The sequence below is a fragment of the Colletotrichum paranaense genome (genome assembly GCF_030867605.1).
Source record: "Colletotrichum paranaense strain IMI 384185 chromosome Unknown Scaffold_26.1, whole genome shotgun sequence".
NCBI classification, from domain to species: domain Eukaryota; kingdom Fungi; phylum Ascomycota; class Sordariomycetes; order Glomerellales; family Glomerellaceae; genus Colletotrichum; species Colletotrichum paranaense.
Genome location: NW_026848984.1, coordinates 205,939 through 220,200, shown reverse-complemented (window position 1 = coordinate 220,200; position 14,262 = coordinate 205,939). Strand labels below are relative to the sequence as shown.

Genomic DNA, 14,262 nt, shown 5'->3' with positions numbered 1-14,262 from the left:
ACGGATCCAATATGAGACGACTTCCTCTAATATTGAAGCGTCATTGCTGCTCAAATGCGGAGATGGAGGGTTGCTCCAGGAGGGCATAGGTGATCGTAACCGCTTCCAGGTCGTATGTAGTTTCTGACCATCCAGATCAAGGATGCAGACACGTGCTGGTCGACAGGCTAACCTGCGAAACCCTAAGTGAGTCCCGGACCGACCAGCTTTTCTCACAAACTTTAAACCGAGAGGGGAAAAAATACCTGTGGTATGTACTTGCGTGCGTGTGTGAATAAGCATCTTTTTGTGCACATCGGTGACATTTGTGACGTAGCCCATGCATGCGTCGCTCCCAAGTGGTTCATCGCCGAGTGCGGATGGTGTCTCTCATGTGGCTGGCATGTCTGTGCCGCTTCTCAGCAGGCTACCTTGAACGTTGGAATCCCGTCGGAGATGGCCCCCTCATTCTCCTTTTCTCACCCTCCCCTCCAGCTCTAGAAGCCAAGAGACCACGAATGTCTGTGCGTGTACACAGACAGGGTCGTGCTGAGCAAGGAACTGTGAGATCTCGAACGCCTCCGGTCCGCGGGGTCGCATTTGGCATGGATGTGCCGACTAGGGGCATACCTCGCTCGCTATAGCTCAGATGCAGATGCAGCAAGCGGCCATCTTGGTTGGCTCAAGATAAGACGGTTGAAGATGAGGCTCTAGTTGTGATTGGCCGGCTTCTCCAATTTCAAGTTGTCGATTTTTTGACAGCAACCCTTTTCGATTTGGGCAACAACTGTCGATGCTGCAATGCAGTCAGACGCCCAACTCGCCAGTCGATGATATGCCGGAGAAGAGGGTGACTAGTTGCCTTTTCGAGCGCCATTCTGTACAGCAAAGAATCGTTCTTCCTATCCCGTCTCTCTGCTGTTGCGCCGCTCCCTGTCTGCATGTGCTCGGTGCTGCCCGCCATTGGTTAGCCTTCCAGTAAAGCCCGTATTGCTTGCAGTTGCGACGTGCGTCGCGCCTGGAACACCGCTCTCGCGGAGCAGACCGCAGTCAACCTGCGTCCTTCTGCTGAGCGGATCTCGTGTTGGGGGTTCATTTGTCAGTCGGTCCGTCCATCGGTATCCGTGATCAATGCCGCCGCAGGCGCTTGAGGAAAAGATACAGGTCGCAGCCCAGATGCCCCCCCTGGTCCTTCGTCGGCCGCTGCCGTCGAGCCGGCCGTGGACACCACCAAGTTCCGTAGATCGGAGGGCTGATAGGCAAACAAGAGATATACCGACCACTCTCATTCGTGAAAGGATTTCGGAAACAGCTCGGAATCTGCGCAACATCGAGTTCTTGACGCAGCTTGGTTGATCTCAAGAATCGTCATCTTTTGGACCTGCCCCGGCTGATAGTGCAGCAATGACAGATAGTGCATGCAGGGCCGCGAGACATTGAAGCCAGCCCAGTTGACAGATGCTGGTTCTGCACGCTAGCAATGCAATAACAAGTAAGTCTTCCATCAGCATGTGCAAGCGCGCCTTTGAAATGGAACAGATGTTCAACACCATCCCCTCCCCCAACTTGCTCCCCCAATCACTTGCATCGATGCTGGAGTGGCCCATGTCCAAGAAGGGTCCGGGTCCAATTGCTTGGGGGCATCCTGCGGTTTATCAGGGGCCCCAAGATCCGAGGCGACTTCGGCCAAGGGCTTCTTTGAAATACAAGCCGCTGATTGGTGCAAGCTCAAAGCTTGCTCGTTGATGACATTAACCTTTCAACGACTCCTTTTCGAGAGAGCGAAAAACGACTGGGTACCCCCTGCTTGGCCCGCATGGAGTGTGTGGGGTGCATCTCTGCTGCTGGTTTTCGCCGAGGCGTTGGGTTTTTGTGTCAAAATTCTCTTACACACAGTATTCCGCAAGCGACGCTTGAACGGAAAGGGATTCGCCAGAGTGGCCAAGTAAACCATAGGACGTTGCTTGTCCGGGATGTGCGGAAGAAGTTTGACCGTCCACCGTCGCGTCTGGTAGACTGCAGCACTGCGTACACGTCTCGGGTGACTACCCGAGATATCTTCCATATGCCTCGAGTAGAGCAAACGCAGCGCTGAATGGCGTTCGGAATGCATCCGAAGCGAGTCACAAATGCGCACAGCGTTTGATCCGCAGGGCAAAGTAAGGCATGGCGGTCTGTGTTTTTCTGATGTGTATTCAAGCCCAGCAGCGGGCAGAAAAAGCCATTAAGCCACGGACTACACAGCAAAAGGCTCCGCTTGCCTCCGGCGTCATATACACTGACCCGATCTTCTTCAAATTGATCGATCTGAAATTGGGTCACCGCCATTGGCCAAGACTCTCAGGCGGAATATGGGATATGGCTCCCGAGGCGTGGCATCTCCTCGCGCTAGGTCCGGGCGGAATATCCGAACGGAATGAAATGAATGGAAGCTGTGTTTGTCGGTCAAAGGACAAGTTTGTGGAGTGCCAATTTGGCTCAAACAATGTCGGCAGCATCGACCTAGCAAGATGAGGAACGCTTTTTGTCGTGATCCATCCCCCCCAGATGAGGCGGCCGGGCTGTACGTTAGGTAATCTGGAGTCTTACCTCGAGGTTTTGAACCCAATGTCGTTCGACCAACGATGAAGAAAAAAGAAAAGCCAGTATCATTGTGGATTTGGGGTGAAGCGTTGCCAGGCCGGTAGTACGGCGTGACGGAATACCTACCCAACGGTCAGGGGAGGACCCCGCAGAGCAACGTTGGCACGTCCGCCGTGGTGGGAGGGACCCAGTTAGATTTCTGGAGGAGGTGGTGGTGGCGCATGGGGAAGTAGATTGGCGGCACGTATTGCCTTTGGTGGTAGCATGAGACGAAGGTTTGGGGCAATGGAGAGACTGGCGAGGAAGCGTGAGGTAGCGAGTGGGTGGATCGATTATTAGGATGGTGGGTGAAGGGTGAGCCGACGGCTAGGAAAGTCGATCGAGGTTGACGTGGCGGAAGATCATGAACATCTTGAAGACTAAAGTGTGAGCGAGGGCGCTCTCGGGAAGCGTGGGATGCCGGGAGTTGTTGCTGTGTAGCAATCAAAAGCCGAGACATTGGCCTGAGAAGGCTGAGATTGACGGTGCAAGCGGTCGTTCATTGATGAGCTGGCCGTCAATCCCTCTGAATGGCCATTTCCCGAGGCAGGTAGGTGGTGTCGATGGTGTCTTGCTTCTGGCCGATGTGCGGTGTTTTCTGGCATGTGGTTTCTAGGAGGACTCAGTAATACTGAGAAGGGGAAAGGGGGGGCTTTCCATTCCATTTCCCGAGAGCATGGTCCCCCGTCAGAAGCAGCGTTGTGAAAACAGCCGTGCGGTTGATTGTCGAGCTGGGCCTGAAGTGCGGCGTGCCAGAGCCGTGGAGGGGCAGAATGGTGCGCTGGACCGGTCCACTTTCAGGCCATGCTCACCCGTGGACAGGCCACCTTGAAGGGGTTATTTCCAAGGTTTGCTGCATGGTAACAGTCGAACAGCGGCGAGCTTCCCAGGCCATGTCGTGGGAGGCTAGCAGGGTGGTGGTGGCATGGTGGAGATGGGAGCATCAACTTGGATGACTAGGGGCCAGTGGAGAGGAGCGGCGAGCCCACTGAAAAGAGATGGATCATGGACCGAAAAACGGAGCAGGAGAGAAGACGACGCATGCCCCATGGACCGGAGGCGGGGCGGAGAGTGGCACCCGCAAGCAACCCACGGGTCCCGTTCTGTTAGTGCGCTGTCGAAGAGTCAGAGATTTGGAGACTCTCGCCAGACGCCGCCAATGGGAGACATACGTGTTGGATTGATCGATGCATTGATTGGACCGCGCTTCGCCCTGCTAAGGGATCCGTACTGCGTAAGTTGTTCGGACCCCACCATGCTACGGAGTATGGTTTTGTCTTACACCTTCCAGGCAGTCCGTGTCTGCTTGGTTTTCGAAAAAAGCGTACCTGTCGAGAACAGAAAAAAGGCCACCCTGATGGGATGGGATGGGATGGGAGAGAAAGACCGACACGCCCGAGAGGAAGGCAGCAACAGCAGCAGCGCACAGACACAGCCGCGCCGTCCACGGAGCCTCTCTCACCGATACGTACCCCTCTTTTGGGCTCTTTCCTCCCATTCCATTTGCTGCCGCTGCTCCTGCCGCCCTTTTGCATGACTTCCCGTCTCTCCTTCTCGGTACCTAGCTACGAGGTCGTGCCTTTCCTTCCCATTCTCATCCCATCTCAGTGCCTCTTGCAGCAACTTACTACCTTCCCTCAGCTCTTGCATTTGGGGTTGGTACGTACCCCCATTTCATCCCACTTTGCATGCTGCAAACCCCCACTGCTCTTTTTCGGCCCATTCCCCTCTCAGTAAACGTAGAAACACGACAGGAAAGCCGCAGAGAAGGGGGAGAAAAAGAGAGAGGCAGAGCGCATATGCAACACCAGCACTTGGGCCTACTGCACCTCGCAAATTACCAGGGGAGGGGCCGTATGATTTTCTCCAGTAGACGGGTATTCTTTAGCCTGCCTGTCTGCTTGTACCTTGAGCAGTGGATCAACATTCTGGCCAAGAGAGCCACTGGTTGGCTGAACCTTTCTCTGGTCGGCTTGCCACAAGGTGAAAAAAGTAACAAGGCAAGTGAGAACCTGAGCCAGCCCATCGGTCGTTTCTGGCAGGAAAGCGCCAGTATCCCCGAAAAGGGCCTTCTTGCCGTGTTATTGTCGTTCCGCGCCTCGTCCGCTCTTCGCTCTCGTGCTCCCCGAACCCATTGCCCCGTTTTCCTACTATGTGCCAATTTCATGTCTCCATACAGGATCGTCTTATTCATCCAGATTGCATTGGCTTCCTCTGGTCTTGCGTTCTTGTCGTTCGGGTGGCCGCCGGCGATCGCCTTCTTCCCATCCATCTTGTTAGCCTCTTCTCGATAACCCCTCCAACCACCCCTCCCCCAGCTTGGGCCCAGCGCCGACTCAGGACGTTTACTCCTCCTCCTTCTTCACCCACTCCTCTCTCTCCCGTCTTCGCCCACACACTTGGACCAATACACCAAATCTTAATAAAAGGCTGCCAGTCTCCCACCTCCCACCTTTTCTGTTTTTCTCTTTCTTCCGCCCTCCCACTCTTCACGCGCGGTGCTACGACGGTAGAAAAGAAACCCTCTCGATCCCACTGCGCAAACATCTCGACCACGTTCGGTCCATTACAATACCCCAAGCCTGTCGGTAAGTTTTATATACGTGCGCTCACATAGGGACCGCCGTCTCAAGACCCGAGACACGGCCATGCCATTCCCACTACCTTTCACCTGCCTTACACACAATGCCACCAACCACCCAATTCAGCCCAACAGCAAGGCACACAGGAGAGACGAGAATCGAAGCAGAGAGCTTGAATATGTGAGAGAAATCGGAGCCGAACAGACAGAGACACGAGCATCACAAGCGAGACACCGAGAAAGCAGCACTTGACGAGACCAATTCATACGAAAACGGCTGTGCGAGTCTGAGCCATACTTTTGACGAGAGAGCGGCATTGGCAACACCAATGGCTCTGAAAAGAGCAACAGCAGCGGCAGCGGCGATGGCATTTGACGGCGCATCAATTCGCAGCGAATTTGGCATCTCTGTCCTCCGTCCCAACTCTCTTTCTCTGGGACAGCCGCACATTCTTTCCTGCACAGCGCTACACATGCACCCTTTTTCCTTGGGCATGCGACTATGTACGACTGCAGACGACCCCACACACCCGTAGGCCCAGACGAGCGACCCCTGGTCGTAATCCCTGTGGATGTGATGTAAGGTCACCGCGGGAATGGAGCTTGCAATCGCCTATCAATCCCCCAAGCCAAAACAACACACCAAAAAAAAAAAAAAAAAAAATCTTGGAGGGGTTGTCGGCCGGTGGCGGCCTAGTATGGGCGGGACTGGCGTGTGCGACCATGTGCTTGTTCCCCCATTTCTACGACAGATTGGGGCCGGCTACTGGCGTCACCATTCTTAGCCGCATGCTTTGGCAACAGCTTACCTCTCATTGGCTACGACCACAGCCCACGCCGGCACCGCATTCTGCAATGCTGCGCTACTGGCAGTGGCACTGGCAAATGGCACCCTGACACTGGCACCGCAATCATCGTCAGCTGTGGTCGGCAAGAAAGAGAGACAGCACCCAACAGCCTTTGGCATCTGGCAGTGCTTGCATTTGCTTGACCCTCCATTGTCTGAGCTGCTTTTGGGTTGGATGGGTACGGCTGAAGTCTTGCTTGCCAGCTGCTTGCTTGCTCTTCCTAGCCTGCCCCTCCATGTTCGGCTTCGATTGCTTGATTTGAGCGTTGCTCGCCTCATCTTGCCTCGCTCCCACCGCTACCGACAATGCCCCTACTAGAGCCATGTTCTGCCGCCATTGCTTGTGGCATGTGCTGCTGCTTGCTGCCAGTTGCGCATTGTTGCTCGGAATGCTTGTCCTACCCTCTTGGCTTTACGTCGTTGCGAACAGGGGTCGGGAGTCAATACCACCGCCAGGCTCTCTCACTCTTGCTCCCAGTTTACCTGATGCTCCCTCACTTCCGGACGACGTAGCAATCCGGTTCGGGAGTAGAGTTTGGCCTGCTCTGGAAATTTCCCCTCTGGTCCTCCGTGCGTCCCTCGCCAGCTCCGAGCTTAACTGAAGGATATCGCACCCCGCATCTAATTTCCTCCAACGATTCCTCTTCGCCACTCTTCTCTCACTCTCAGAACTCACAGTCAACCATTCGCCTTATCTCTCTCTGTCTCTTGCGTGGCCCAAGACCACTCCTGTGCCCTGTGCAACCCTGTGTCTGGTCATTGGGCGTTTACTCCCCCTCATTTTACCACCATCGAACCAAAATCATACTTGACCAACACATATTCGTCCCTCAGCGTCACTGACTGAACCCGTTTTGGGGCGTGATAGATTCGTACCAGAGCCATTGCTCCTATCGATCGACTGCTGCCGACTGGAATAGTCCCTCCCCCGTCGACCTATACCAGCCCCTTCCACTGCAATCAGGCTCGAATCCTCGCCTAGCATGGGCCTGCACGAGGACTTCGACGACCGACAAATCCATATTGAATCTGAGAAAGAGCAATACACTCCCTATGAGTACCAGACGGACAACAATGGCTCCTGGGCGGGTGCTCTGCCGGTGAAGCAGTATGTTTCCTCGCCTTATCATTTCGAACATGTCCATACTGACAATCGAACGCAGAGGATTGTACGATCCGAGCTTGGAGAAAGACGCATGCGGTGTCGGCTTCGCTTGGTATGTCTAAAAGACCAGACAGAGAATTGTTCTCAACTCTACACAGGCAACCACTGACACCTCTCGCAGCCACATCAAGGGCAAGCCTAGCCACAAGATTGTCAGCGATGGTGAGTTCAATAATCCCCTTGGCCCAATGTTCGCCCAGCAGCCAAGCTAACCAGTCTCACAGCGCGCAACCTACTTTGCAACATGACCCACAGAGGTGCTGTGGGATCTGATGCACGAGACGGTGATGGCGCTGGCGTCATGACTTCGATCCCTCATAGATTCTTTGTCAAGAACTTTGAAAAGGAGGAAGGCATTAAGTTGCCGCCTCTGGGACAATATGCCACGGGAAACCTGTTCTTTAAGCCAGACGAGGAGACTTTGCAAGAGTCCAAGAGGCAGTTGGAAGACATTGCCGAATCGTTAGGCCTGCGTGTCTTGGGATGGCGAAGGCCTCCCGTTGACTCGACTCTGCTTGGTCCTGCTGCCAAGTCCCGTGAACCCATCATTATGCAACCTTTTGTCGTGTTGACCTCCGCCTACGGCCCGACCAACGCCCCCGAAAACACCGACCCCGAGCAATTTGATGACAGACTCTTCGAAAGACAGCTGTATGTCCTCAGAAAGCGCGCCACCCACACCATTGGTCTCCAGAACTGGTTCTACCTCTGCTCCCTTTCCAACAAGAACATTGTCTACAAGGGACAGCTGTCTCCCGTCCAGGTGTACCAGTACTACTATGATCTCGTCAACGCCGACTACGAGGCTCACTTCGCCCTCGTCCACTCCCGTTTCTCAACCAACACCTTCCCCTCCTGGGACCGTGCTCAGCCTCTGAGATGGGCTGCCCACAACGGTGAAATTAACACTCTTCGCGGTAACAAGAACTGGATGAAGGCCCGAGAGGGTGTCATGCAGTCCGACATCTTCAAGGAGGAGCTCGAGGGTCTCTACCCCATCGTTGAGGACGGTGGTTCCGACTCTGCCGCCTTCGACAACGTCCTGGAGCTGCTCACCATCAACGGTGTTCTTTCTCTCCCCGAGGCTGTCATGCTCATGGTCCCCGAGGCCTGGCAAGGCAACACTCACATGGACCCCAAGAAGGCCGCATTCTACGAGTGGGCTGCTTGCCAGATGGAGCCCTGGGATGGTCCCGCTCTCTTCACCTTTGCCGATGGACGCTACTGCGGTGCCAACCTCGACCGTAACGGTCTGCGTCCTTGCCGCTTCTACGTCATGGACGACGACCGCATCATTTGCGCTTCCGAGGTCGGCACCATTCCCGTTGAGCCCGAGAAGGTTATCCAGAAGGGTCGTCTCCAGCCCGGTCGCATGCTGCTCGTTGACACCCTCGCTGGTCGCATCATCGACGACAAGGAGCTGAAGGAGGCTGTCTCCAGCCGTCAGGACTTCCGCGCCTGGATCGACCAGGAGCTCATCACTCTGCCCAAGGTTCTCGAGACCGTTGGCAAGTCCATCGATGTCGCCGCCAAGCCCGACGCCTCCCGTCTGCAGGAGGATCCTCTTCTTCTGTCCTTCGGCTACACTCACGAGCAGGTGAGCTTGCTCCTGGCTCCTATGGCCTCGGACGAGAAGGAAGCCCTCGGATCCATGGGTAACGATGCTCCCTTGGCATGCTTGTCCCAAGCACCCCGTCTCCTGTACGAGTACTTCCGTCAGCTCTTCGCTCAGGTTACCAACCCTCCCATCGACCCTATTCGCGAGTCGATCGTCATGTCTCTGGAGTGCTACGTCGGTCCTCAGGGCAACCTGTTGGAGATGGATAGCTCTCAGTGCGGTCGTCTCTTGCTTCCCAGCCCCATTCTCTCGATTCCCGAGTTCAACTCTATTAAGAACATGTCCACCATCCACCCCGAGTGGACTGTCAAGGTCATTGACTTGACCTTCCCCAAGAGCGAGGGCACCGCGGGCTACTTGCGCCACCTCGACTACATCTGCAACGAGACTACCGCTGCCATTGAGAACAAGGACCGCATCATTGTTCTGTCCGACCGTAACACCTCCAAGGATCGCGTTCCCGTCACTGCCCTCCTTGCCTCCGGTATGGTTCACCACCATCTGGTCAGCAACAAGTGGCGATCTCTGGCTGCCATCGTCGTTGAGACTGCTGAGGCTCGTGAGGTCCACCACATGTGTGTTCTCCTCGGATACGGTGCTGATGCTATCAATCCTTACCTCTCCATGGAGTGCATCCTCAAGCTCAACCGCGAGAAGCTTATTAAGAAGAAGCTCTCCGACGATGCTCTGATTCACAACTACAAGCACTCCTGCGATGGCGGTATTCTCAAGGTCATGTCCAAGATGGGTATCTCGACTCTTGCTTCCTACAAGGGTGCCCAGATTTTCGAGGCTCTTGGTCTCGACGAGAGCGTCATCGAGCGCTGCTTCAAGGGTACTGCTTCTCGTATCCAGGGTGCTACGTTTGAGGCTATCGCTGAGGATGCTTTCCGTTTCCACGAGCGTGGTTTCCCCTCCCGTGCCACTGTCGGTATCAGCGGACTGCCCGAGTCTGGAGAATACCACTGGCGTGATGGTGGTGAGGCTCACATGAACGATCCCACTTGCATTGCCAACATCCAGGATGCCGTCCGCACCAAGAACGACAAGTCCTACGAGGCGTACTCCCGCTCCCAGTACGAGCAGATCAAGGCCTGCACTCTCCGCGGTATGCTCGACTTCAAGTTCGAGGACTGCACCCCCGTCCCAATCGAGCAGGTCGAGCCCTGGACCGAGATTGTGCGCCGTTTCTGTACTGGTGCCATGTCTTACGGATCCATCTCCATGGAGTCTCACTCCACTCTGGCTGTTGCCATGAACAGACTTGGTGGCAAGTCCAACACTGGTGAGGGCGGTGAGGATCCTGAGCGTTCTCAGCGTCTGCCCAACGGCGATACTATGCGATCTGCCATCAAGCAGGTTGCATCTGGCCGTTTCGGTGTCACCTCTGCTTACCTCGCAGACTCTGACGAGCTTCAGATTAAGATGGCCCAGGGCGCAAAGCCCGGTGAAGGTGGTGAGCTTCCTGGTCACAAGGTGTCCAAGTCCATTGCTCGCACTCGTCACTCTACCCCTGGCGTCGGTCTCATCTCGCCTCCTCCTCACCACGACATTTACTCCATTGAGGATTTGAAGCAGTTGATTTACGACCTCAAGTGCTCCAGCCCCCGCTCTCGCGTCTCTGTCAAGCTGGTGTCCGAGGTTGGTGTCGGTATCGTCGCCTCCGGTGTCGCCAAGGCCAAGGCTGACCACATCCTGATCTCTGGTCACGATGGTGGTACTGGTGCCTCCCGTTGGACTGGTATCAAGTATGCTGGCCTTCCCTGGGAGCTTGGTCTTGCCGAGACTCACCAGACCTTGGTCTTGAACGACCTCCGTGGTCGTGTTGTTGTCCAGACTGACGGTCAACTCCGCACTGGTCGTGATGTCGCCATGGCCTGTTTGCTCGGTGCCGAGGAATGGGGCTTCGCTACTACTCCTCTTATCGCCATGGGCTGTGTCTTCATGCGCAAGTGCCACTTGAACTCTTGCCCTGTTGGTATCGCTACCCAGGACCCTGAGCTCCGCAAGAAGTTCACCGGTACTCCCGAGCACGTCATCAACTTCTTTTACTACGTTGCCAACGAGCTCCGTGCAATCATGGCTAAGCTTGGTTTCCGTACTATCAACGAGATGGTTGGTCACGTTGAAGTTCTCAAGGTCAACGACGAGTTGCGCACCAACAAGACCGCCAACATCGACCTCTCTCTCCTCCTGACTCCTGCTCACAAGCTCCGCCCTGGTGTTGCTACTTTCAACGTCCGCAAGCAGGACCACAAGCTTTACGTCCGCTTGGACAACAAGCTCATCTCTGAGGCCGAGTTGACCCTGGACAAGGGACTCCCCTCTAGAATCGAGTGTGACATTGTCAACACTGATCGTGCGATGGGTACCTCGCTGTCTTACCACATCTCCAAGCGCTACGGTGAAGATGGTCTGCCTTTGGACACGGTCCACGTCAATATCAAGGGCTCCGCGGGTCAGTCCTTCGGTGCCTTCTTGGCCCCTGGTGTTACTCTCGAGCTCGAGGGTGATGCCAACGACTACGTCGGCAAGGGTCTGTCCGGTGGTCGCCTGATTGTCTACCCTCCCCGTTCCGCGGTCTTCAAGGCCGAGGAGAACATCATCGTTGGTAACGTCTGCTTGTACGGTGCTACCAAGGGTACTTGCTTCTTCCGCGGCGTTGCGGCTGAGAGATTCGCTGTCCGCAACTCCGGTGCTACCGCTGTTGTTGAGGGTGTCGGTGACCACGGTTGCGAGTACATGACTGGTGGCCGAGTCGTCATTCTCGGCAGCACTGGCCGCAACTTCGCTGCCGGTATGTCTGGTGGTATCGCCTACGTCCTCGACATCCACAAGGACTTCCTCTCCAAGCTCAACACTGAGATGGTTGAGGCCGAGGCTGTCGAGGAGCCCACTGAGATCGCCTACCTTCGCGGTCTCATCGAGGACCACCACCACTACACTGGCTCCGAGCTTGCTGCCCGCATCTTGGTTGACTTCAACCGTGCTCTTCCCCGCTTCGTCAAGGTCATGCCTGTCGACTACAAGCGCGTCCTCAAGGAGGAGGCCGCCAAGGCTGCCGAGGCCAAGCGCGCCGAGTACAACCTGCCTATCGTCTCTGGTGTCCACAACAAGAAGGAGGAGAAGGCTGCCAAGCTCCAGGATATCGAGGAGACCATTGGCGACAACGCTGCCGAGAAGAAGCGTGCCCTTGTCCTCGACAAGACCAAGGGTTTCATGAAGTACCAGCGCCGTGCTGAGAAGTACAGGAGTGCAAAGACCCGTACCAAGGATTGGGCCGAGCTTTCCTCTCGTCTTGATGAGGACGAGCTCAAGTATCAGTCTGCTCGTTGCATGGACTGCGGTGTTCCCTTCTGCCAGTCTGAGACGGGTTGCCCCATCTCCAACATCATTCCCAAGTGGAACGAATTGGTGTTCCAGTAAGTATCCATCGTCAAATTGAACGCGTGTGCCGAATAAAAAGCTAACAATCACTCCAGGAACCAGTGGCGTGACGCTCTCAACCGTCTGCTCATGACCAACAACTTCCCCGAGTTCACTGGCCGTGTCTGCCCTGCTCCTTGCGAGGGTGCCTGTGTCTTGGGCATTAATGAAGACCCTGTTGGTATCAAGTCGATCGAGTGTGCCATCATCGACCGTGGTTTCGAACAGGGCTGGATGATCCCCACTCCCCCTGAGGTCCGCACCGGCAAGAAGGTTGCCATCATCGGCTCCGGCCCTGCTGGTCTGGCTGCTGCTGACCAGCTCAACCGCGCTGGTCACACCGTCACCGTCTACGAGCGTGCCGACCGCCCCGGTGGTCTTCTCATGTACGGTATCCCCAACATGAAGCTCGACAAGCGCATTGTCAAGCGCCGTACCGACTTCATGGCCGCTGAGGGTATCAACTTCAAGTGCGGTGTTGCCGTCGGCGAGGATATCCAGCTCATGGACCTCAGAGCTGAGAACGATGCCGTCGTCATCGCCACTGGTGCCACCGTTGCCCGTGATCTGCCCATCAAGGGTCGCGAGCTCGAGGGAATCCACTACGCTATGGAGTTTTTGCATAAGAACACCAAGTCCCTGCTCGACTCTGAGCTCGAGGATGGATCCTACATTTCCGCCAAGGGCAAGGATGTCGTTGTCATTGGTGGTGGTGACACCGGTAACGACTGTATCGGTACTTCCGTCCGTCACGGCGCCAAGTCTGTCATCAACTTTGAGCTGCTTCCCCAGCCTCCCCCGGAGCGTGCCCGCGACAACCCATGGCCCCAGTGGCCCCGCATCTACCGTGTTGACTACGGCCACACCGAGGTCAAGCAGCACATGGGCAAGGACCCCCGTGAGTTCTGCATTATGTCCGAGGAGTTCGTCGACGATGGCTCTGGAAAGGTCAAGGGCATCAACACCATCCGCGTTGAGTGGACTCGCTCCGCGACTGGTGGCTGGGATATGAAGAAGATCGAGGGCTCCCAGCAGTTCTTCCCTGCCGACCTCGTCCTCCTGTCCATGGGTTTCCTCGGCCCCGAGGCCCGCATCCTTGGTGACGACATTGAGAAGGATGCCCGCAAGAACGTCAAGACCCCGCCTGGCAAGTACAGCACCAACATCCCTGGCGTCTTTGCCGCCGGTGACTGCCGCCGTGGCCAGTCCCTCATCGTCTGGGGTATCAACGAGGGCAGACAGGCCGCCCGCGAGATCGATCTCTTCCTCGAGCAGTGCACCAGCCTGCCCGTAACTGGTGGTATCGTCAAGCGCACCGCCGGCGAGATCTTTACTCAGATCAAGCCTGTTCAGGCCTAAACACTCTTCCGTCGTTAACAGAAGGAGCTAAGCGTTATGAAAAGAAAAAAAAAAGAGATGATGTTTTACAGTGACCGCAAGGTCTAAAGGGAATCGGGTCAAAAACAAAAGGCGTGTGGGAGGGGAGACATTGGAATTCCTGGAAATACCCTACACTACAAAAAGGTGTCTTGTTTGATACCCTCAAAAATCCGTGCTTTATGAGCGACAAATATTGTGTTGGCTTGTCGGTTTTTTTCTGTTCTGCGTTTTGTTATACTGCTGTCCTTTGGTCGAGTCATTTGGTCAATGGATGAGTGGCTTGTGGTTTGGTGCTTATACCATTTTGCTCATGTAAATATGTGAAACGATAGTAAATTTGTTCATAACAACTTCTGGTCCAAAATCTCTTGAAGTGATAATGATGATATAGTACTTGCCTGGCATATGTGTTTTACTAATACCACGTTTCTATTACGATACGAAGCACCCGTGGCACCTCTCGTGCTGCTGGAGTGTTTGGACATTGACGTTCGTGGCCCGTTGCCTCAGAGTACTATATAGAGGTATGCTTTCGCCTCTTCCTCGCAACCCAGCAGCAGTGTGCTGGCCACCCGGAGTGTTCCACGTCATCATGGAGGTAGTAGGTTTTTTTCCTGCTCGGTGTCTCGCCGCCGCCAGGGAGA

The 14,262-nt window shown here is 55.3% G+C and overlaps 5 protein-coding genes across 5 annotated transcripts; 2 read left to right on the top strand and 3 right to left on the bottom strand.

The window, feature by feature from the left end:
* Positions 1-323: 323 nt before the first annotated feature.
* CPAR01_16571 (uncharacterized protein) lies at positions 324-623 on the top strand (the record flags this gene model as incomplete). The annotated part of the gene is made up of 1 exon (XM_060500816.1): positions 324-623. The coding sequence occupies one exon, from the start codon at positions 324-326 to the stop codon at positions 621-623; it is 300 nt and encodes a 99-aa protein (XP_060340525.1).
* Positions 624-718: 95 nt separating this feature from the next.
* On the bottom strand, positions 719-856 carry CPAR01_16570 (uncharacterized protein; the record flags this gene model as incomplete). Its single annotated transcript, XM_060500815.1, has 1 exon — positions 719-856. The coding sequence occupies one exon, from the start codon at positions 854-856 to the stop codon at positions 719-721; it is 138 nt and encodes a 45-aa protein (XP_060340524.1).
* Positions 857-881: 25 nt separating this feature from the next.
* CPAR01_16569 (uncharacterized protein) lies at positions 882-1,310 on the bottom strand (the record flags this gene model as incomplete). The annotated part of the gene is made up of 1 exon (XM_060500814.1): positions 882-1,310. One exon carries the CDS (start codon positions 1,308-1,310, stop codon positions 882-884), a length of 429 nt encoding a protein of 142 aa, XP_060340523.1.
* A 428-nt stretch (positions 1,311-1,738) lies between these two features.
* CPAR01_16568 (uncharacterized protein) lies at positions 1,739-2,092 on the bottom strand (the record flags this gene model as incomplete). Its single annotated transcript, XM_060500813.1, has 1 exon — positions 1,739-2,092. The coding sequence occupies one exon, from the start codon at positions 2,090-2,092 to the stop codon at positions 1,739-1,741; it is 354 nt and encodes a 117-aa protein (XP_060340522.1).
* A 4,920-nt stretch (positions 2,093-7,012) lies between these two features.
* Positions 7,013-13,597, top strand: CPAR01_16567 (glutamate synthase; the record flags this gene model as incomplete). Its single annotated transcript, XM_060500812.1, has 5 exons — positions 7,013-7,137; positions 7,193-7,246; positions 7,316-7,356; positions 7,419-12,234; positions 12,295-13,597. 5 exons carry the CDS (start codon positions 7,013-7,015, stop codon positions 13,595-13,597), a joined length of 6,339 nt encoding a protein of 2,112 aa, XP_060340521.1.
* Positions 13,598-14,262: the final 665 nt, after the last annotated feature.